Source organism: Pinus tabuliformis, chromosome 6 (assembly GCF_031772625.1).
Source record: "Pinus tabuliformis cultivar Carrire ecotype Pingquan chromosome 6, CPIR1, whole genome shotgun sequence".
NCBI classification, from domain to species: domain Eukaryota; kingdom Viridiplantae; phylum Streptophyta; class Pinopsida; order Pinales; family Pinaceae; genus Pinus; species Pinus tabuliformis.
Genome location: NC_142292.1, coordinates 1,492,710,718 through 1,492,732,931, shown reverse-complemented (window position 1 = coordinate 1,492,732,931; position 22,214 = coordinate 1,492,710,718). Strand labels below are relative to the sequence as shown.

The 22,214-nt window shown below is 34.7% G+C and overlaps 1 protein-coding gene across 1 annotated transcript; it reads left to right on the top strand.

Annotated features, from left to right (window-relative positions):
- Positions 1 to 13: 13 nt before the first annotated feature.
- LOC149264308 (putative chloride channel-like protein CLC-g) lies at positions 14 to 21,162 on the top strand. Its single transcript, XM_089398143.1, has 7 exons — positions 14 to 372; positions 480 to 680; positions 1,835 to 2,012; positions 2,258 to 2,520; positions 19,248 to 19,517; positions 19,637 to 20,771; positions 21,055 to 21,162. Exons 1-7 carry the CDS (start codon positions 191 to 193, stop codon positions 21,160 to 21,162), a joined length of 2,337 nt encoding a protein of 778 aa, XP_089254269.1. The 5' UTR covers positions 14 to 190.
- Positions 21,163 to 22,214: the final 1,052 nt, after the last annotated feature.

The following is a 22,214-nucleotide window of genomic DNA, read 5'->3' as shown; positions in this document are numbered from 1 at the left end:
ATAGAATTCGATCTTCAGATCTTGTGAAAACTCTTGGCTTCAGATCTCAAGTTCGATCCACTCGGTGTTGCAATCCACACAGTTGTGGAGAATGTATGCGTGGTATCTGTTACCTTCTACAACGACCGCTCCAGAGCACTAAACCTACATGAATTTGTTATGTGCATTGAGAAATATTATTTAGTGAGCAATGGATACCAATAGGAATATCAACCATGAGAAAAATACAGTTACAATGCCGCCGGAAGAAGGGTTAGGCCAGCCTTTTCTGAAACAAAGAGATGGGAGACGTATTGGGTCTGCTGCATATCCCAGTTCTCAGACAGCTCTTGTTGGAGCACAGCTCTCACCCCTAGAGAGTTTGGATTATGAGTAAGAACCCATTTTTTTTCTCTTTGAATTTGATCCAAAATTGCATTCTTTTGCTTTGTGTATTTATGGCTACTCATAAGTTTTACCTTGTGTGTATAAACGCGCAGAATTATCGAAAACGATTTGTTCAAGCAAGATTGGAGATCCAGAACAAATGTAGAAATATTTCAGTACCTAATCCTCAAATGGGCGTTGGCCTTTTTGATTGGCCTATTCGTTGGCCTCATTGCGGCCTTTGTGAACCTGGCAATACAAAACATTGCAGGGTTAAAATTCCATATTTCATCTCAATTGATATTGCAGAACAGGTAGAGACTACAGTATGAATTCTCTTTACATTTATATCTGAAAGCCTATATTCTGTTCTATCTTCACACACATACCCATCTAAACTTGGGTATGATATGTAACACAAAGTTATGAATCTTCATCTGGTTTAGATGGGTCTGTGTTATAGTCCACACTGTCCATATTCAATATTTAATGGATGTCATGAATTATATAAACTTAGTGCATAGTTAGGAAGAGAACTATCATTTCTATCTGGATGGTAGATTCTAGAATTTGATAGATAGAACTGAGGTCGACTAATTGAATTTTCTTTTTTTTTTCTGAAGAAAAAAACGTTAACTTTTATATATAAAAGAGAGTATAGGTTACATAGCTTTTTTTCAAATCAGTTCATGCTGTACCAAGTAAATACATGTAAATCTTGATTCATATCAAAATTCTGCAAATATAAGCCTTAATAGGAACTGCTTTATATCATCAAAATGCTAATTCTTCAGCCGATATAGTTCAATCATAGTCGGTGTAGAGAAACTGAAAATGTGGAATAAAGGAACAAAAATACAGATGTCTGTTTTCAAAATCTGAAGAGCAAAACAAAGAGAGCAGGATCTAAGTAGCGAATATACTGCCTGAATCAATCCTGAAGTCATGATTGTAAGCAGCATAGTGAATGACCCCTGGAACTGAATCAACTCCTCTTTTCGAAGAATTCTCTTCTATATGTCTGATTCCAGAATATTGTTGAAATCCGTAATGAAAATAAGTTCAAGAGAAAAGTTGAATCGTGATCAATATGTGTTAGTGTGGATCATAGTCGTAATGTGAATGCACCAAATTTTCAGTACAGCAAATATAATTGCGTTAGTGTGGATCATAATAGTAGTGACAAACGAACCGAATTTTTTCTTTGCATATTTTTTCCCTTCACATTATATTCAAGTTAATATCCTAATATTGCTATTATGATGTGGATATACCATGCACCCAAACCATATAGATTCAATGCAACCTTACACAGAGAGAAACAAAAACTAATGAAGTAATCCAACCTCGCTGACCTATCAATTCGTTTGTTTATATTGAATTTCTACTAGATGAGTTGTTGTTGACTGCAATAATACTAGTGCTCAATTTTATTGTTTTGACAAATGGTTGAAACGTTTCAATGCAGGTATCTGTTAGCCTTTTCAGTGTTTACAGGTGCTAATTTAGCACTAACTTTATTAGCAGTAGTGCTTACTGCTTATATTGCACCAACAGCAGCAGGGGCCGGTGTGCCAGAAATCAAGGGTTACCTGAATGGGGTGGATCTGCCAGGATTTCTAGGTCCAGATACCCTTTTTGTTAAGGTATGTACACATCTAGCACAATTAAATTCCCATGAATCCTTAAGGTCTGTGAATGGTTAAACAGATGCCGAGTTCTCTATTCAAGCCCCCATGAAAAATGCAGCTGAAGTCTAAGATCATTTATGATTTACTCAGTGGTACTGTGGAAAATGTCCAAAAGCGTAGCTGCATATGTGAAAGTCAGAATCTAACGTTTCTGGGGTTTCAATTTTTTTAAATGGTTATTAAATCTTGGGTGTGTGCAGGTATTTGGAAGTATATGTGCTGTGTCCGCTGGATTGGTGTTGGGGAAGGAAGGTCCCATGATACACACTGGGTCTTGCATAGCATCTCTGCTGGGTCAGGGTGGCTCAAAACGTTATCATGTAACATGGAGATGGCTGAGGTACATCAAAAATGATCAAGATAGGCGTGATCTTGTCACATGTGGTGCTGCTGCTGGTGTGGCCGCAGCATTCCGTGCGCCAATTGGTGGTGTGGTCTTTGCACTAGAAGAAATATCAACATGGTATGCCAACGTTTCCTCTCTTCTTCAATTTCAGTGTTTCCTCTGTGTCAGGTAAGTATGCGACCTATAATCAAGTAGTATCAAACTATGGAAATGTCTATGACAAAAAGTACTGTGGCTCATAACTGTGAAGTTTAACGCATATGTAGCTTATGGTTTTATTTTATGTTAGTAAACAAAAGGAGAAAAAAAAAAGAGTGAGATTGTTAAATTCACAAACAGATATAGAATGGAAAATAATTAGAAATTTATGCTAGCAAAAAAAAATTATAAATAAATATTAGAAAAATTATAGAACTAACCAGATTTGAAAAAAATATAGATATATAGGGATTTCTAGAAAATAATTTTTTTTTTTTTTAAATCAACCCAAACTATTAATGTCGTTGATATACCAACAAATTAATTTTAAAATTATATTATAAATATTAATAGATATGCCAATAAATTAATTTAATATAAATTATATTATAAATATTATTTATATTAATATAATTAATACTATTAAATTATTAATTAAATATTATTAAAGCTAATTTTAAAATTTAACTCCTAATATTTAAATTTAAAACTTAAGATTATAAACCTATTTAATATTATAAATAACCTTAATATTATTATTATTTTTAATTATATTATTAATAATTATATAAAAATCGATGGTATTTATTATCACTTTTCTATTATTATAAAAATTAAATTTATAAAAGATTGTAAATTTATAAAAAGTAAGAATTAAAACATAAAGTTATAGGAAACTATTATAAAAGCTAAAAATCATTAAAATAAAGGTTAAAATAAAATTTTATTTTATTAAAATAAATTTTCTAGCAAATCATGTTTTTTCTAAAATTACCACAATCACATTAAATGTAATTAATATAAACTCTAAGTATCAACTTCATATAAACTATATTATAAATATTAATATAATTAATAATATTAAATTATTAACTAAATATTTTTAATATTAATTTTGAAATTTAAAATCCAACATTCAAACTTAACTTAAAATTACAAACTCTCTTATAAAACTAATATTATATAACTTAACTAATATTATTATTAATAATTATATTATATAAAAATGATGGTATTCATTATATTTTATAGAACTTAAACTTCAATAAATATAAATTTATAAAAATAAAACTTAAAACATAAGACACTATTATAAAAACTTTAAATTATAAAAGCCAAAATAAAATCTAATTTTATTAAAAAGATAAAGTTATAAACTCTAAAAGCTAATATAATCCAAAACTCTATCCTCACCGCGTCTCCTTCCTAAACTTTGGAAAATATTTGTAGATGGCACTAATATTATCTGGTCTCATAGCCAAGAAGAATTGGATCTCTTCTTCCAAAATCTCAACAAACAATCCGCAGCCATAAAGTTTATCATGGAACAAGAAGTTGATGGTTGCCTCCCTTTCCTTGATATTCTTATTTCTAAGAATATGGACGGTTCCCTCTCCCGCCAAGTGTTTCGAAAGAAAACACACACGGAGCAATATCTTCATGCCAACTCACATCATTTCTCGGCTCAAAAGTTGGGCGTTCTCAATGCTCTCGCTACCCGTGCCATAAGGGCCTCTGATAGTAAAATTTTCGAGAAATAGAAATCCCATCTCCTTAATGTCTTCATCAAGAACGGTTGTAGCGGTAACCTAGGTCAGAAGGCTTTTCTCAAAGCCTCCAAAAATTTGTTTGTTAAAAAAGAGCCTAAAGAACGAGTCCAAGGAGTCCATCTTCCCTATGTTCAAGGGACCACTGATAAGATTGCGAGGATTCTCAAGAAGCATAATGTTCCCTCAACCTTTAGACCTCTTAACACCATTCGTAAATCCCTCCATTCAGTTAAGGATCCTATCGACCCTAAGGACATGAAGGGGGTTTATATTATTCCTTGTTCCTATGGGACCCCCTATATTGGTGAGACTGGGCGCTCCATTAATCAAAGGATTAGTGAGCACGCAGCTGATCTTAGGCATAGGCGAACCAAGTCTTCCGCTCTAGCAGAGCATGTAGAGAAGACCAATCATCATGTCTGTATTGAAGATGCCAATGTTATTGCTAGAATTTCACAGTGCCATCACCGAAAATTTAGGGAAGCCATCGAAATTGAGAAGAGACCTAGTAATCTCAATAGAGAGGACAGCTGGAAAATCAGTAGTTGCTGGGTCCCGGCCCTCACCTCTTAGTCATTTCCTCCCCATCCTGCCCCTCTCTTAATAGCTTGTTCTTTAGTCTTTCCCCCTTGATACCCTCTTTTTCTTGGCTTAGTTCTTTGATCCTCTTTAGGGTTATTTTATTTTTAAGATATTTAAATAGGATATTTAGGTTATAAGTACTTGACTTTATTAATAAAATTAATTAAATATTATTATGATAACACTATTATATTATTAATAACAATACAATAAATCCTTTCAAAACTCTAATTAATAATTCTGGTTCCCTTAGATTTCTTGATTTTAAAGCCTTAACATTGGTGGTTAGAATAAATCTTTTAACAAAGAAAAATTTTAGTATTGAATTTCCCCTTTTCATAACTAATTTGAAGGCTAAAATATTTCCCCTTTTCATAACTAATCTGAAGGTTCTAGTATACATAATATAATTAAGATTCTATTTAATTTATATTAATTAATATAGAATTTTATCATATAGATATTCCCCCTTAATTAAAATATTAATTAATTTTAAATATTAAAATATTCTTTCTAGCCCCTAAAATTTCTCTCATATTTATATTTTTATAAATAACTATTATTTTAAAATTAATTTATTTTATAATTTATGTATTTTATATATTAATTTATTTTAATATAATTAACTATGTATATTTATATTTAACAACTTTTATAACTAACGATTATTTACTCTAATATTTATAATTAACTATTAATTTATTTTAATATATGTTTATATTTACAAGTTTATAAAATAGTCCTTTTGACTTTTATTTTAATAAGAATAAAACTAACTATGATTTAATAATCATTCGAATTAACTTAATTAATTAAATAAAGGTCATGTCTCTATTCCAGTCCAACTAACTGGTCAAATATAGTCATTAGTCAATATAGTCGTAACCTGGTCATGAAATATAGTCGTTGGATGTTCTGCTCTAACTATTTAATATGCAAAGCTAGATCTGATTCTTCAACTTGTCCTGACAATGAACCACACTGATTGGTTCGAAACGCGTCGACAAATACTCTATCATGTGATTTACGCCATAATACTTGTTATGAATCACAAAAGCTTAAATTCGACAGCTAATATAATGACAAACTTTGTTACAGCACTATTTGAAAACATTATAAGATGCCTTTATCAATTGCTTTAATGAACATTGTGTGCTTAGGAGGAAAATCTCTCCCATGCACTATAACGAAGTTTCGTTAAGATGGCACCGAGTACGTAAAACGATCAATCTGATGACTCTTTAACTCGAAAGCATGATGTTGGGTATCGATTTGCTCCGATTGGATCAATTTATTAGGGTAGATCAATTGTTTAAATTGCTTCGGTTGGAGAATTTAATCTCAATCATTGGAATTAAATTTCAAAATCTTTTTTCTAATGGTCTAAGTTCAGTTTTATTTAATCTAATTTATGTTTATACTATAATTTTATTTAAGTGATTTGTAATATCGAGAAGACTAAATTTTCTATTTTTCTCTTTAATTTTTACTATGCATAAGACTTTTTGGTATAACAATTTTTGGCATAGCAACTGAAATTTGAAAAAGCAGAAAAAGAGCTTAAAACTCTTTGAAAGAAGCAGCAAGAAAATGAAAAAACCAGCGAAAACTGATTGAAAAGATCTTGAAGTCAAAATCAAATTATTTTTCAGAATTTTTTGCGTATTAACACACCCTATAACATTGAAGACAGCGCATTAACGCCCACACAAAATACCAGAATCACATTACGGTAACGACACTCAAAGAGAACGCGTTAATTTCAACTTTTCGCCCTGACGCACGTTCTCTTCCACGCACAGAGCGTTAAGGTAGCAAAATTCCGCAATGTCGAAGTTCCTTCGTCAAAAGTCCGCAGCCACCATTCTATCTGAAACGTCAAAGTTCATGAGTCATTTCAAAACGAAAATTATGCTTCTAGTTATGCATTTCTTTTAGGAAATACGTTTGAACTTTTTGGAAGCATGTGATTTAAATTCTTTTAAAAAGGGAGGTTGCTTTGTTATATTTGAAAAGGGAGGATTAAAAAGATGGTATGTTATATTATTTTGAGGTTTTTTTTTTTCTTTTTCTTTTTAAAGACGAAGGGGTGATTTATTTTTGTTATAAAAAAAAGTGTTACATTTTTTGTTAAAGGAAAAAAGAGATTTAGAAAAACGGATTTTTCAATTGGTTGTGTTTTTTTTTAAGTTTTTGTGAAAGGGTCTTTTTTATGAAAATTTGTAAACTTGTTTGTTTGCGGAAGTAAAGATATTTTTATTGCAATTAGATGCAATGTCTACAGTTTGTTTTGCTTGTTGAGTGGTAGTGAGCCAACACTCAACAAATGGGAAAAGCCAAGAGGCTAACAAGGTCAAAGCGACAACAAGAGATGTTTGAGATCTTTTTAGATCTGCAAGTGGAGGCAAAAGGATGCCTTTGCATTGACATGCATAAAAGAATCTATAAATGACAACATTCTTCCACTCATTTCAAATGCCAGGATAGCTAAGGAGGCTTGGGATACTCTTGAAATATGTTTTGGTGCAAGGGAGAGTATTGAAGTTGAAGATCAATGTGGATCTACAACCACAGATCTACAGTGAGATGAAAAGTTTGTTGAATCCCACTGTGTTCAGCCACAAGTGGATGATGTATGTGAAGAAGTCGCAAAAGAAAGAGAGAAGAAGCACGTAAATGCTCGTGAACCACACTCTACACAGCCAGAAATGGATGAAAATTTAGTAAAACCAGCAACAGAGCCTGATGAAAATTTGGTAAAACCAACGACAAAGCTTGTTGATGAAGAATTGGTAAAACCGACAACAGAGCTTGCTGATGAAAGTTTAATGAATCCAGCAACAGAGCTTGCTGATGAAAGTTTGGTGAATCCTACAACAGAGCTTGCTGAGGACAATGAAGCTTCCATTGGAGCAGTGAATGCTATGGTGAATACAATAATTAATATTTCTGATGTAAATTTTGATAAAGAATTATTGGCTAATGATGAATGGTTGCAGTTGATACAACAAAATCATCATATTGACATGATACTATTTGGTTAGATAGTGGAAGACAACCTGTTTGAGGCGGCATAGGTTAGTAAAAAAGTCGAAGAGATAGAGACAAAAACAGAGGAAGAGGCAAACAAGGAAGCTCACAAAGAAAAAACAGAGACAGAAGCAGAGAAAGAAGCCCAACAAGCGAAAGCTCTCATTGCAAAGCAGAAGGAACAAAATCAATGTCATTTTGCAAATATTTGTCAAGCCAGGTAGTAACTCCATTAGGCAGAAAAACTGATTCATATTATTCCATCAGGGATGTTATTGTTATATACAAAAGGGTGTGACTGTTCAATTCATCTCCTGATGACTGTTCACATTCCTAATTTAATTATTTACATAAATTCACCCAATCGTGAAGATTAGGTGTCAACATTCCCCCCCTAATCTGAAGGGATGTTGGTGAGTCCAAGCATCGTTATGAATCTTTCAAGCTTTTCTCTTCCAAGCACTTTGGTGAAGATGTCTGCAATTTGCTCATTTGTGGAACAATGACGGAGATGGATTGTTTTGGCCTCAACATGATGTCGGATCAGATGATATTTAGTATTGATGTGCTTTGTTTGATCATGGAACTTTGGGTTCTTCGCCAACTTTATTGCAGAGGTGTTGTCAATCATGAGTGGAGTTGATTGTACTTGTTTTACCTACAAATCTTCAAGAATTTTCCTGAGCCACACAATTTCTTTTGTTGCTTCAGCTACTGCCACGTATTCAGCTTCTGTTGTGGAGTCTGCTGGGACTGATTGTTTGCATGATCTCCAGGAGACAACTCCTGATCCAAGACTCATAGCATATCCTGAAGTAGATACCCCAGTTTCTTTGTCTCCATCAAAGTCTGAATCAGAGTATCCAATCAAACTGAAGTCATCCCCTTGTGTGTACTTGATTCCAAAGTCTTGAGTTCCCTTCAAGTACTTTAGAACTCTTTTTGCAGCAGACCAATGTCCCTCACAAGGCTTTTGCATAAACCTGGAGAGGATTCCAACAGCAAATGAAATGTCTGGTCTGGTAGTAGTTAGGTAGTTGAGACTTCCTACAAACTGTCTATACTTTGTTGCATCCTCAAATTCCTTTCCTTCAATAGATGTGAGCTTTCAGTTTTGTTCCATTGGAGTAGTAAGAGGATTGCACTCTGTCATGCCAAACCTGTTCAACAAATCTCCAATGTATTTCTTTTGAGAAAGAAATATGGACTTTGGATGTTGGGTTACTTCAATGCCAAGATAGTAATGAACATAGCCCAAATCAGTCATTTCAAAACTTTTCCCCAATTCCTTCTTTATGGATGCAATGTAGCTTTCATTGTTCCCTGTCATTAAAAGAACATCTACATATACCACAAGATATACAATTGTTTTGCCAACTTTCTTGACAAATAAAGTTGCATCATCAAGATCAAAATGATTGAAATTGAGTTTCAGAAGATGCTCAGTTAGTTTTTCATACCATGCTCGCGGTGCTTGTTTGAGGCCATACAAGGACTTCACAAGTTTGCATACTTTATGTTCATGTCCTTTCACAGCAAATCCTTCAAGTTGGGACATAAAAACATTATCTTTTAGATCTCCATTCAAGAAGGCAGTTTTTACATCCATTTGATGGACTTTCCAACCATTCTGAGCTGCTAGTGCAAAGAGTGTCCGGATGGTGGCCCATTTTGATGTGGGGGCAAAAGTTTCCTCATAATCGATCCCTTCCTTCTATGCAAAACCTTTTGCCACAAGCCTAGCTTTGTGCTTGTCAAGTGAGCCATCAGCTTTGTACTTGTTCTTGTAGACCCACTTGCAGCCAATTGGATTGGTTCCAAATGGAGGATCAACCAACTTCCAAGTGCCATTATTTATGAGGGCATCATACTCCTTTTGCATCGCTTCTTTTCATTCATCATGAGAAGCAGCTTCTTTGAAGGAAGTTGGTTCAAAATCTGTAAACAAGTTCAATTCACAATCATAAGAAACATCCATATCAACAGGTGAATTAGAGTCATCTACATCACCTCCATTTTGTCGATTTGAATTTATGGTTCCTGTTTTTCCAATTTCATCAGGATGAACACTTTCAAGTGTCTTCGTCAGCCACTTTGGGGGACCTTTCTGAGATGGTCCAGGCTGCTCTGTTGATTGAGTTGGGACTGAATCAAGATTGAGTCTCCCAATTCTATCAATTACATCACTTAAAGCATCATCCGTTGTTGGAGTTTCATGCGGGGGAGAGTGTTCTTCATAAGAAGATTCCACATGTTGACCTAGAATAGGAATCCCCCCTTCAAGATGTGGAATCTGATTATCAAATTCTTGAAATGATTTTGTTTTTGCGAATCTATCCAAGCGATCAAGTTGCCGCTCAACAACATTGTCAGATTTGGATGATTCAAGAAAAATTACATCTCTAGATACAACAAACTTTTTATTTACTTCATCATAGAGGCAGTATGCTTTGGAGGTGTTTGAATACCCCAAGAAGATACACTTACGACTTCTAGCACCAAGTTTGTTTCTATGTACCTTTGGTATCAAAGCATAACAGGTGGAACCAAAGACCCTGAGATGTTTTACCGAAGGAACATGTCCATACCACAATTCATAAGGAGTCTTGTTTCTTATAGCATTAGATGGACATCTATTCTTTATATATGCAACACAAAGAACAACATCAGCCCAAAACATTATCTTTACATTTTTGAAGAAAAGCATGGATCGTACCATATTCAAGATTGTTCTATTCATTCTTTCAGCTACACCATTCTGTTGGGGATTATAAGGCACAGTTGTTTGATGTTTGATCCCATGTTGGCGAAGATAGTTTTCAAATTCATTTGATGTGTATTCTTTTCCATTATCAATGCGAATAGACCCAATATGAGATTTTGCATCATTTTCAATCCATTTATGAAAATTCTTGAATGTTTGAAAAGCATCAGATTTGTTCTTCAATAAATAAACCCAACACATTATGGTGCAGTCATCAATAAATGTCATGATATATTTATTTCCATTTGTAGAAGGAACATGCATTGGACCACATAAATCTGAATGAATGAGTTCAAGTTTCCTATGTGCTCTTGAATGCGAAACATGAAAAGACTATTCGCTATGCTTTCCTAGAATGCAAGCATCACATTGCTTAAGTTTTCTAGGAATCGTAGGCAAACCAGCAACACCATTTTTCTTCAATAAGCGGAGACTGTCATAGTTCAAATGTCCAAATCTAGCATGCCATAATAAACTTGATGGAAGTGTACCTTCTTCATGATGAGAATTGTATGAAAAATGTTGTGCATGAGCAAATGTTCCTTGCAGTTTTAGAAGCCTTTCTTCTTCTATTCCCCTCATGACAAGTGAGTGGTCAGATGCTTTTCTTACCTCAAGCTTGCCATCAAACATATGAATGGAGTGACCTTGCTGGCAGATGTGGACCAAGGACAGCAAGTTTCTATTGAGCTGTGGGAGATATAGAACATGATCCAGAAGAAAGTCTGGAAGACCAGGCAGTTTAAACCTGATTGTGCCAAGCCCTGATGGCTTGATTTTTGATTGATCTGCAAAGTATACTGCTCCATCAACATTGTCAGTGAAATATTCAAAAAAATCTTTTCTATGAGTCATGTGGCAGGTTGCTCCTGAATCAAGCAACCAATCATTTTTCCATGAAGCAAGTGAAGCATTAAACAAATCTTCATTTACTCCAATGTTACATTGTGCCTCAACATAGTGAGCAGATTCAAGTGCCTTACCTTTGTCTGTATCATCATATTTACTTTTCTGCTGGTTTCTTTTCTGCTCAATTTTGTCCCATGGTAGCTTGCATGTAGAGGCATCATGTGATCCGTTGCTTTTGCATCTAATGCAGTGCAGATCTGCCTTTTCTCCTTGAGAATGTCTTGCCCCCCTACCTTTGAAATATCTTCCTCTTCCTCTTCGTCCACCTCTTCCTCTTGTAGAATCATGAGCAGGATGCTTTTCTTTATGAGCAAGGCACACAGTCTCTTCAGAAGATTCAAGGGCTGTCTTCTTTCCAAAAGCTTTCTCTCTTTCAGCAAAATTTTTCACAAGAGAGTCAAAGGTTATATCTTTGAGATTTCCATTTGCTTGCAATGACTCAAGATAATTGGAATAAGTAGGATAAAGTGCCTTGAGAAAAGAAATAAGAGGAATATCCAGCTCAACCTTAGTGGAATTGATATCATGCATTATAGACTTTACTTTAGATGCAAGAGCAAGAGGATCATTATTTTGCAGTTCAAGAGTGAAGAGTTTAATCATAAGTTGAACAACTTCAAGTGCAGAATGTGAGTCATAGAGTTCTTTCAGCTTTTGTAAAGCTTCAAAGGCAGTTGAATATGACGAAACATGGCGACTCACCTCTTCATTTACAGATGCTGCAATTAATGCATAAGCTTGTTGTTCTTGTTTTACCAAATAACGAGTTCTTTGTCTAAGGTAGGCTGTACTGGGTCATTGTCTCCTTCTCCGACACACACTCCTTTCCACAACTCATTGAAGATGAAGGTGTGTTTTATCATCCGGGACCATTCAAGGTAGTTCTCCTTGCCAGTGAGAACTATTCCTACCATGGATATGATTGAATGCATTCTGTAAAAAAAACTTTTGTTGATAGAAAAAAAATACTTCTGCCAATATACAGTAAAAATGTACTCAAAAGGGCATTCTCAAAGGGTATTATCGTCCACTAAAACTTCTAACATAAGGTTTTCATGTACCCATTGAATCACTGTCATCACAACTTCAATACACGGAAAGAAAATGACTTTCACGAATGTACACAACTACCAATAAAAAATATTCAATGCATGAGCAGTATACAGCCTCTTTTTAAAAAAGGCTCAACGCATCATGGACATTCTGCCTTCACCAAATATTCTGCTACAAATGTTGTCACCGTTCAAATGTATGACCAACGTTCAAATATTAGAACATTCAGCGTTCAAATATTACAACAGGCAGCAATACAATACCCCAACGCAATAGAAATACGACCCCTTCAACACAAAAAAATAAACGCTCTAGAACTCAACGTTGGTTGTTATAACATGGAGTTAAATTTTGCAGTGCGCTAGGCCAGCAACTTGAACTATGGAGCCATCGAATCCAAGGAGAATTCGCTACAAGCACCAAACCCAATGCACACACTAATCTCCGAGCCAGCAGCCCATGAGTATATACATAATTAGGGACGATGAGTATATGAAGCCATCGAATTCAAGGAGAATCTGCTACAGTAAAACAACCGAGAATAAGAAGCTGAATCATTTAGTATGAAAAACCTGAGCCGCGATTTAGATAATTTTCATTGAGCAGAATAGCATAAACGTATTCAGTGAGTAGCCATCATGCCATTCGGTTGGTGAGGAAGAAGGGCCACTGCCAAATTCGCAATTAACATTTGTTAATTATCACCATTAATCTCAGGAGCTCATCAACATGAGAACCAGGCATTCGCGTCGAATTCTTCTTGGTATGTGGAGGCTCAATGGGCATGTCGCGTGGAGTTTCAGGTGACAATGGTGCGTTTCGTTGCTCCTTGGGGTATGGAGTGTCGCGTCTCGCGCTACTGGAGTTTGTGAGGAATCCGCATGGGACTTTGCCACCAGCCATGTCAGACCACCACAACAGAGGCAGTGCTGGTGCGCCAGAGAGCGTTATGGACAGAGGCAGCGCTGGTGCGCCAGAGAGCATTATGGACAGATGTTTTATGGACAGAGGTAGCGCTGGTGCGCCATAGAGCGTTATGTCAGGACAGAGGGGATATGGTAGATAGAGGAGTGACAGGAGCATAAGAGCTAAAACAAGGAGCTGGCTCTGATACCATGTCAGGCCAGGCAGTAACTCCATTAGGCAGAAAAACTGATTCATATTATTCCATCAGGTATGTTATTGTTATATACAAAAGGGTGTGAATGTTCATTTCATCTCCTGATGACTATTCACATTCCTAATTTAATTATTTACATAAATTCACCCAATCGTGAGGATTAGGTGTCAACAATATTTTTAAAATTACCATTGATTTCCAATGTGTAGGTACACAAAATGATTATGAAGAACAGTTAAATTTCCTTGAATCATGGATTGCAACACCATGCCTTCATAACGTCTACATAGAAGCTTCAAAAATGAATGTTGAAAACCATATCGATGAAGAACAAATTAATGAAATTTTCAGGTATTGGAGTACTGAAGAGATAGAATTGTATTATGATGTTATGTTGTAACAGATTGATGATGAAAAGTGCACTATAGAAGATAATATGTGGCAACAACCCACATATAAGTTGTTTCTTGAAGAAGTCCAAGATATGCTTAGACATCTTGGAAGAATGGAAGACCTACACCAACAAATGAAGAAAGTGAGGTTTGAAGGATACAACAAGGAGAAGATTTGAAACAATTTAGAGGCTATAGGATCTGGAAAAAGAGAAGAAGAAAATTTGAAGTCAATTTTTAAATTGTAAACCTAGCTGAGACATAGACCAGCAAGTATCTTAATTGAATTTTATGTGGTTGTAATTAAGGGGGAGTGTTGGAGAATCTAATCCCAACCACCTGTTAGGTGTCAAAACCGTCCCTCCAAGTGTCCTAGTTCAGTTTCACTTAGTCCAGTTTAAGTTGAGTTTAACTCCAGTCATTTATTACTAATGTTTCCAATGTAATATTATTTAAGTGATTTGTAATAGTGAGAAGAGTAAGTCATCTGCTCCACATTTTGTTCTCTTCAATTTTTGTCATATGCTAAATCTATTCAACTTTAATCCATCCAACATTTCAATAGTCACTAAATGAACTGGAGCTACACTAAATGCCAAAGTTAATAAATTACAAGGAGTTTCACAAATGATTTTTTAATAAATTAAAGAGAGGAGTAGATTTAAGAAACTGAAGAATATTGTCCATTCAATTATGTATTAGATGAAAAATATTCATTTAGCTTGTAATCTCAATTATTCATTAACGTAATTATCTAATAACTAACTACAAAATAATTCAATTAACAAGAGAGATATATTTTAATGCTTTCCCTTAGTCTCAATTGTTATGTCCATTAGTAGTGGCAATGCATAAGTATTGTCTCTTAAACTTAAAAAAAAATTAAAAAAAATCAATAGTTTGTTAAAGATATTAGCTCGTTGATTTCTAAATCCACGAAATCATAGAGAAATACCACCATTGTTTACAAGATTGTGAATGAGGTGATAACATGTGTCAATATGATTTATTTTCTTTTGAAAGCATGATTCTTTGATAATGCAAATGTTGAATTGTTGTCCCAAAAAATAGAAGTAGTTTCCTTCTTCACATATGCAAGATATTTCAAGAATCTTCTTGGCCATATTGCATGACACGTCGTTGTAGTAGTTGTTACACTTTATTTTTATGTTGAAGATATTGAGAAAATGGGTTGTTTCTTATAAGCTAACGAGATCAAATTTGTCCCCAAATGAAAAGCATGCCCCAAGGTGCTTTTCCTATCATCAATATTATCGACAAAATCATTGTTTATGTATGTTGAATCAAGAATTGGTCCATCATCATGTTTGCCCAATTTTATTCATGTTGCAATAGGTGTCTCTGTTAATTTGTATTCATCCATCCCAAACCTCCTCAATATGTGTATAACATAATTTTTTTGACATATGAAAAAATTCTTGAGTAGATTGCTTGACTTCAATTCCCAAAATGTACTTCATGAGACCAAGGTTTGTCATCTCAAATTCTCTTTTCATAGTAGCCTTGAATTCATCTAACATCAAATTTTCTGTATATACCATGTCATCAACATATTTCCTTAATCTGGTTTGTTATAGTAAATAGGCTCATTGTTGCTTCTTTTGAATCCATTATTGAGTAAATAGAGTCAATTTGATTATAACAAGCTCATGGAGCTTGCTTCAAGCCATACAAGGCATTTTTCAACTTGTACACTTTGTACTCTTGGCCTTTTATTTCAAATCCAAGTGGTTGATCTACATACACCTCCTCTTCTAAATTTCCATTCAAGAAAGCTAACTTTACATCCATCTAGTAAACTAGCCATTTGTTCTTAGTTGCAATGGTTAACACAGCTCTAGTAGTATCTAAGGTTACTACTGTAGAAAAGTTTTTGCCATAGTCAATATATTTTTATTGAGAAAATGCTTTGCAAAGTAGCTTTGCCTTATATTTCTCTTCTCATCTAGTTTTGTCTTATACACACACTTAACACCAATGTGAGTTTTATTAGTTGGGAGATCAACAAGATCCCATGTCTCATTCCTTTCAATAGCTTCAATCTCTTCATTCATGACTTGTACCCAATGCTCTTCTTTCACTACATCTTCAAAATAAGTAGGCTGATGGGATAATAAGGAAAAATTAACTTGTTGATACATGCCATCACATTGCTTATATATTTCCCTTAAGCTCCTTGTTTTCTAATTTCTTACTGAATTTACTGACTCATTGCTAGAAAATAGACTATTTCTTTGACTTTTCATTGAATCTAATAACTCTCTACTAGAAGAACCATCTTGTTGTCTTTGCACCTATAATTTTGGCAATCTTGGTGGAGGGACTTGTTGCAATCTCGAAAATCGTGGTGGAGGGACTTGCTACTCAGAGCTTCTCACTTATTCATTTACTTGGAGAGATGGATTTCTACTACCCATTGTTTCATTCTCTTGATCACTCCAAGATTTTTCCTCCAAGAATTTGACATATCTAATCACCAAAAATTTCTCGGTGACTAGATTATATAGCCTGTAGCATTTGGACTATTCACCATACCTTTGAGCATACTCCTTTCCATGTTCATAATGATATGATTATTCCATTCAACCACTAAATCATGTTGTCAAGTATATTGGCGGTGAACTATCTTCTAATTCCTTGTTGCCTACAAAGTCTTCCAAACACCTTTGAGTCATATTCTTCTCCTCCATCTCATCTAAGCACTTTGACATATTTGCCAATTTTATTTTCTTCTATATCCTTTAAATTCTTTGAACATTGTGAATGTCTATGATTTATTTTTTAGGAAATGCACCCAAATTTTCCTGCTAAAATTATCAATAAATGTTAGAAAATAAAATTTCCACCAATGGAGTAAGTTTGCATGGGTCCACATAGATCTATGTGGATAAGTTCTGGATGTTCTTTGCCTTTGTATGAGGCTTTTAGAAAATTATTTGTTTGATGTTTTATGAGAATGCAACTTTCACAAGTGATGGTTTGGTCTTTGAATATGGGAAGTTCCTTAATCATTTATTATTTCTATAAGAAATTAAGACTTCTAAAAGGTAGGTGATTAAGATGCCACTATCAAGTCTCATCTATGCTTGAGAAATTTTTTGCATATGACTGTGATGGATTTGGAATTCTTACATTCAATGGAAACTTTCCATTCTTGGTCATTTGGACATTTGCAACAAGTCTTCTATTGGGTGACTTCTCTAAGATTTTGTATGTGGAGTCATTGAATCTGACATTATAACCTTGTTGAATCAAGTATCTAATACTTAACAAGTTGTGTCTAAGATTTGGTACATAAATGACATTAACAATATCTTTCATTTCACTTTCTTAGTGAGAAGAGACATGACACCTTTACCTATGGCCTTGACATGATAATCATCTCTTTATGTAATTTCAAATTGAATGTATCTATCAATACAAAAGATGGTTTTTTGTTGTCTATCATGTGATTATTGCAATCACTATCCAACGACCAAAAGCACTTCTTGTGATTTTCTTTGGTGATTTGACATGAGATGAAAATTGACTCAAATGTCCCTACTTTAATGGTGAAGATAGTAGTTCCATCCTTGTTCAAATATGATTATTTCTTTCTAAATTCACTTTCATAGTGTCCATTCCTTTTGCAATAGTAACTTTTTACCTTGGACTTGTTTGTCTACCTCTTCTCCTATAATTCTTAGAGTGACTAGGCTAATTTGATTGTCTTGATTGTTCTAGTGTAGTTCTTCATTTTGCTTGATAATTATTTCTTCCTCTTTGACCTTCATTTCTACCTCTACTAATGGATTCCTAAGTCTTGAAGGCAAGTTCTAAAGACTCCTTCTATGTTTATTCTTGATTCATGGGATAAAATATATCTTATTAATTCTTTTATTATTAGTTAGGATAGATCTTTGGACTCCTCTATGGTAATGAAAACCATCTTAAAATCCATAGGTAAGTTCTAAGAACATTTTCCACATTTTTTTATTATCTACAATCATCTTTCTATGAGTCCCGAGTTGATTAAATACTCCCATCACTATTGTCATGGATTAGTCTGTGTTCTATGTCTTTTTCATTTTCAACATTTCAAACTCTCTCCTTGGGATTTGAAGCTTCAAAGTTTTCTCTTTTTCATTATATTGATATTCTAACTCCAGAATATTTCAAACTTACTTTGCATTGAATGCTCTCATTACTTTGGAAAAAATTGTGTTATCATTCAACTAGTTCTGGTTACCATATATTACTTGTATAGACCATTTTTAAAATTTCTGTTATACCAAAATTCATTTTTGAAATCAATATTGAAAAAATACAAATTAACAGAGAATGAAAGAAGATAAATTCACAAAGAATCTAGATCTATAATTATAGTGTTGCTACTTAAAACTATAGATGAATCACCAATACCATTTAGGGAAGAGTCCGCAATTAATAACCTTTATAATGCAAAAGATATAACTTCAAACTAGGTCATTATAATTAAAACCATCTTTTAAAATGCCTTCCAGAGATGCCTTCCAGACAAATAAGTAATATAGGGAATATTATGTATAATGGGAATATTTAATTTTGTAATAATCCACTCATCCATCCATGTAAGGCAATTAATCCAATAATTGAGTGAATTTAATAACATGAATAGCTTTTAGGAAACATTCTTCAGATCTGACCTTCACAACTCTTCATATTTACCAGCATTCGCCAAATACCAGTGCTCTAGAATGAAACAACGATGACAGCTCAAAGCAGCGGCGGAAGTTAGTTCGAAGCAGAAGCAAATGGTGTCGGCTCAAGGATGGGCTTCTTCCCTGTAGCGGCTCTACAAACAATGGATGCTGCTCATGCGCTGGCAACTCTCCAAACTAGCAACTTGGCTCTTCTCAACGAATGGCTTGAATCTATCAACCACAGCTAAGTAGATATGCTAATCAACGACACAGCACTCATCCCTTGACCTCATGCTCCGATCTCTCTTTTTGGCTATTCGCTCTGCTTCACAATCTACTTTTCACTCTATGAAAAATCTTACATCTATCTCTGATACCATGGATAAGAATGAAAAACAATCGGAAACTCATGCACCATGTTAAACTCACAAGTAGAGATAGGAATTCAAAAATATCTAGGATTAACAACTTTCTAAAATGTACTCACAACTAACTGCGAGACTATCTCAATTTACAGGAAAGATTATATTTTAACAAAGATAGTGATTTTGAATGCTTTTTCAGGTGGCGGAGTGCTCTTCTTTGGAGGACATTTCTCACGACAGCAGTGGTTGCTGTGGTGCTGAAGGCATTCATAAATTATTGTGAAAGTGGTAACTGTGGCCTCTTTGGAAATGGTGGCTTGATATTGTTTGATGTGAGCTCTGTGAAGGTCAAGTATCGGTTTATTGATCTGCTTCCTGTAGTCATACTTGGAGTTATGGGAGGAGTATTGGGAGCTTTCTTCAACTACCTTCTTGAGAAGACTCTGAGGCTCTACGCCCTCATCAATCAGTACGTATATTTAGATACTGTGATTGTTTTAGTGTCTTAGACCTGGTTTCCAATTTGCAAAATCTGTGGACTTTGTGCAGAGTGTTAATGAATAGCATTGGTATATGTCTTTGATGCAGGAAAGGACCTATATCCAAAGTTCTTCTTGCCTGTGGTGTTTCCATCTTTACATCTTGTTGCCTATTTGGACTTCCATGGCTAGCAAAATGCAAGCCTTGTCCGACAGCGAAAATGATCAGCGGAGAATGTCCTAGCACTAACATCAAAGGAAACTTCAAGCCATTTCATTGTCCAGCAGGTCATTACAATGACCTTGCGAGCTTGCTTTTCAACACAAATGATGGTGCTATTAAAAATATCTTCAGCTCTGACACAGGAGATGAGTTTCATCAATCATCACTCATGCTTTACTTTGTAACTATTTTTTCACTGGGACTCTTCACATATGGCCTTGCACTTCCAGCGGGTCTCTTCATACCCATAATTTTAATGGGTTCTACATATGGGCGTTCTCTTGGAGAGCTGATTGGATCCTTCACAGACATTGATCAGGGGCTTTATGCTGTGCTTGGTGCAGCTTCCTTTCTTGGAGGCTCAATGAGGATGACAGTTTCATTGTGTGTTATTCTTTTGGAGCTAACAAATAACCTTTCATTACTCCCTTTTATTATGTTGGTCCTATTAATATCGAAGACAATAGCCGATTCCTTCAACAGGAGTGTGTATGACAAGATTGTGCACTTGAAAGGGCTTCCATTCTTGGAAAGGCATCCTGAACCATATATGAGGAACCTAACTGCTGGTGATGTTGTTAGAGGTCCATTGATAACCTTGTCTGGAATAGAGAAAGTTGGAAACATTGTCCAGATTTTGATGAATACTAAACACAATGGCTTCCCAGTCATAGATGAACCTCCACTATTAGAAAAACCAGTCTTCCATGGCCTTGCCCTCAGGTCACATTTGTTGGTTTTGCTGAAGAGGAAAGAGTTTCAACCTTCACAGTTTTTTGTTTCTGGAGAATTAATGGAGAACTTCTCTTTTGTGGACTTTGCGAAACAGGGTTCAGGCAGAGGTCTGAAGATTGAAGACATAGAAATAAGTGAAGAGGAACGGGAAATGTATGTTGATTTACATCCATTCTGCAATACCTCACCGTACACTGTTGTGGAGACCTCATCATTGGCAAAGGCATTTTCCCTTTTCCAGCATCTAGGCTTGCGACATCTCTGTGTGGTGCCTAAAGAATCAGGGGTAAGTGTTTACTGATAGAATTACCAGACATTTTATAGTCTTTGTCTATCTTTCAGCTTATCAACAATATCACATGTTTTTACACATTCTATCCTGATCTTTCAAAAGAACTATGTTAAGTACAACTACAAATCTGTTTGGAGAACACCCTTAATGGCATACACTAAGCATCACTGGTAGCTTTGCGTTAGAATTCATTAACTATTCCTCATTTCTGTCCATGCCATTACAGTTTAATAATTTTCTGTAGTGTGTACTCATTCTTGTTTCCTTTCCTTTGCAGAGATTTCCAGTTGTTGGGATACTAACTCGGCATGACTTTATGCCTGCCCATATCTTTGGCCTTCATCCTTATCTTGAAGAAAGGAAACCAAAAAGGTTCGGAGCATAGCCATCTCTATTAAAACAGCAGCCAAGTGACTTCTAACTAAAAAAATTGAAGAGCTGTGAAGAGAAAATTGTGTCAGATGTAATATCATTATGGAAAACTTTTTTGGAGGATACATCTTGCGTAATTTAAGCCTTGAGTTCGCTAAGATGATAGGTTTTCAGAGAGAGAACTTGTAATACTGTTATAGAAAATGTTGCAATCTTTTATGTAAAGCATAAAAAAGCATACAATTCAGCTGCAATGTACCTAGAAAAAACTTCAAGTACTTAAATTGATGTAACAATTTGGTCAATCTTTTAAATACAAAATTAAGTAGAGGGCAAATTTCTAAAACAAAAAATGCTGTAATGTTTTGAAATATTATTTTATTAATAAGCTTTTTATTGAAGTATAGCAGTCTGAACATTAATTTTACAATTTTTTCTTGAGAATTTGATGGAAAATAACCAATTGGTAGATAACTAGCCTATAAAATTTTACATTTTCCATGTTATTGCGTAGTGCTGACATATAGGGTCTAATTTGAAATTGGCCAGTCTAAAATGTGGCGGCCTTCTCTTACTTCAGATGGATCTGGGCACCTGGATCCTAACTCCTGGAGACTGATAATAATCTATTCTTCATAAGTTATGGGATTTACAAAGCATCCTGAGGCTGACGTTAACTCTGTTTCTTCATAGTGGCACTGGCATTCATTCATAGAAAGCTTTTGAAGGTGCATCATCGTAGTGATTTTCTAGTTGTTTAGCAGTTTTCATTGAAGAAAAACTGAATTTGGTTAGAGATTATTTGCTTTCAAAATGATTGGGCTTTGGATATGATCATCCAGCCCGAAAAGAGCAGTAGAAATTAAGCTTGAAATTCATTAAACCTTAGCGAATTTCACGTGAAGGACGTTATTACTAAAAGTATTCACTGCTAATAATTCTTCATACATCATTTTCTATCTCAGTGTGTGTTTAAATAATGGAAAAAGTTGATTACTTTTAATAAGCTCTTGAGGTGTTTGACAGCTCTGGCCATAAGCTGCTGGTGATCTAACCAATTCTTTG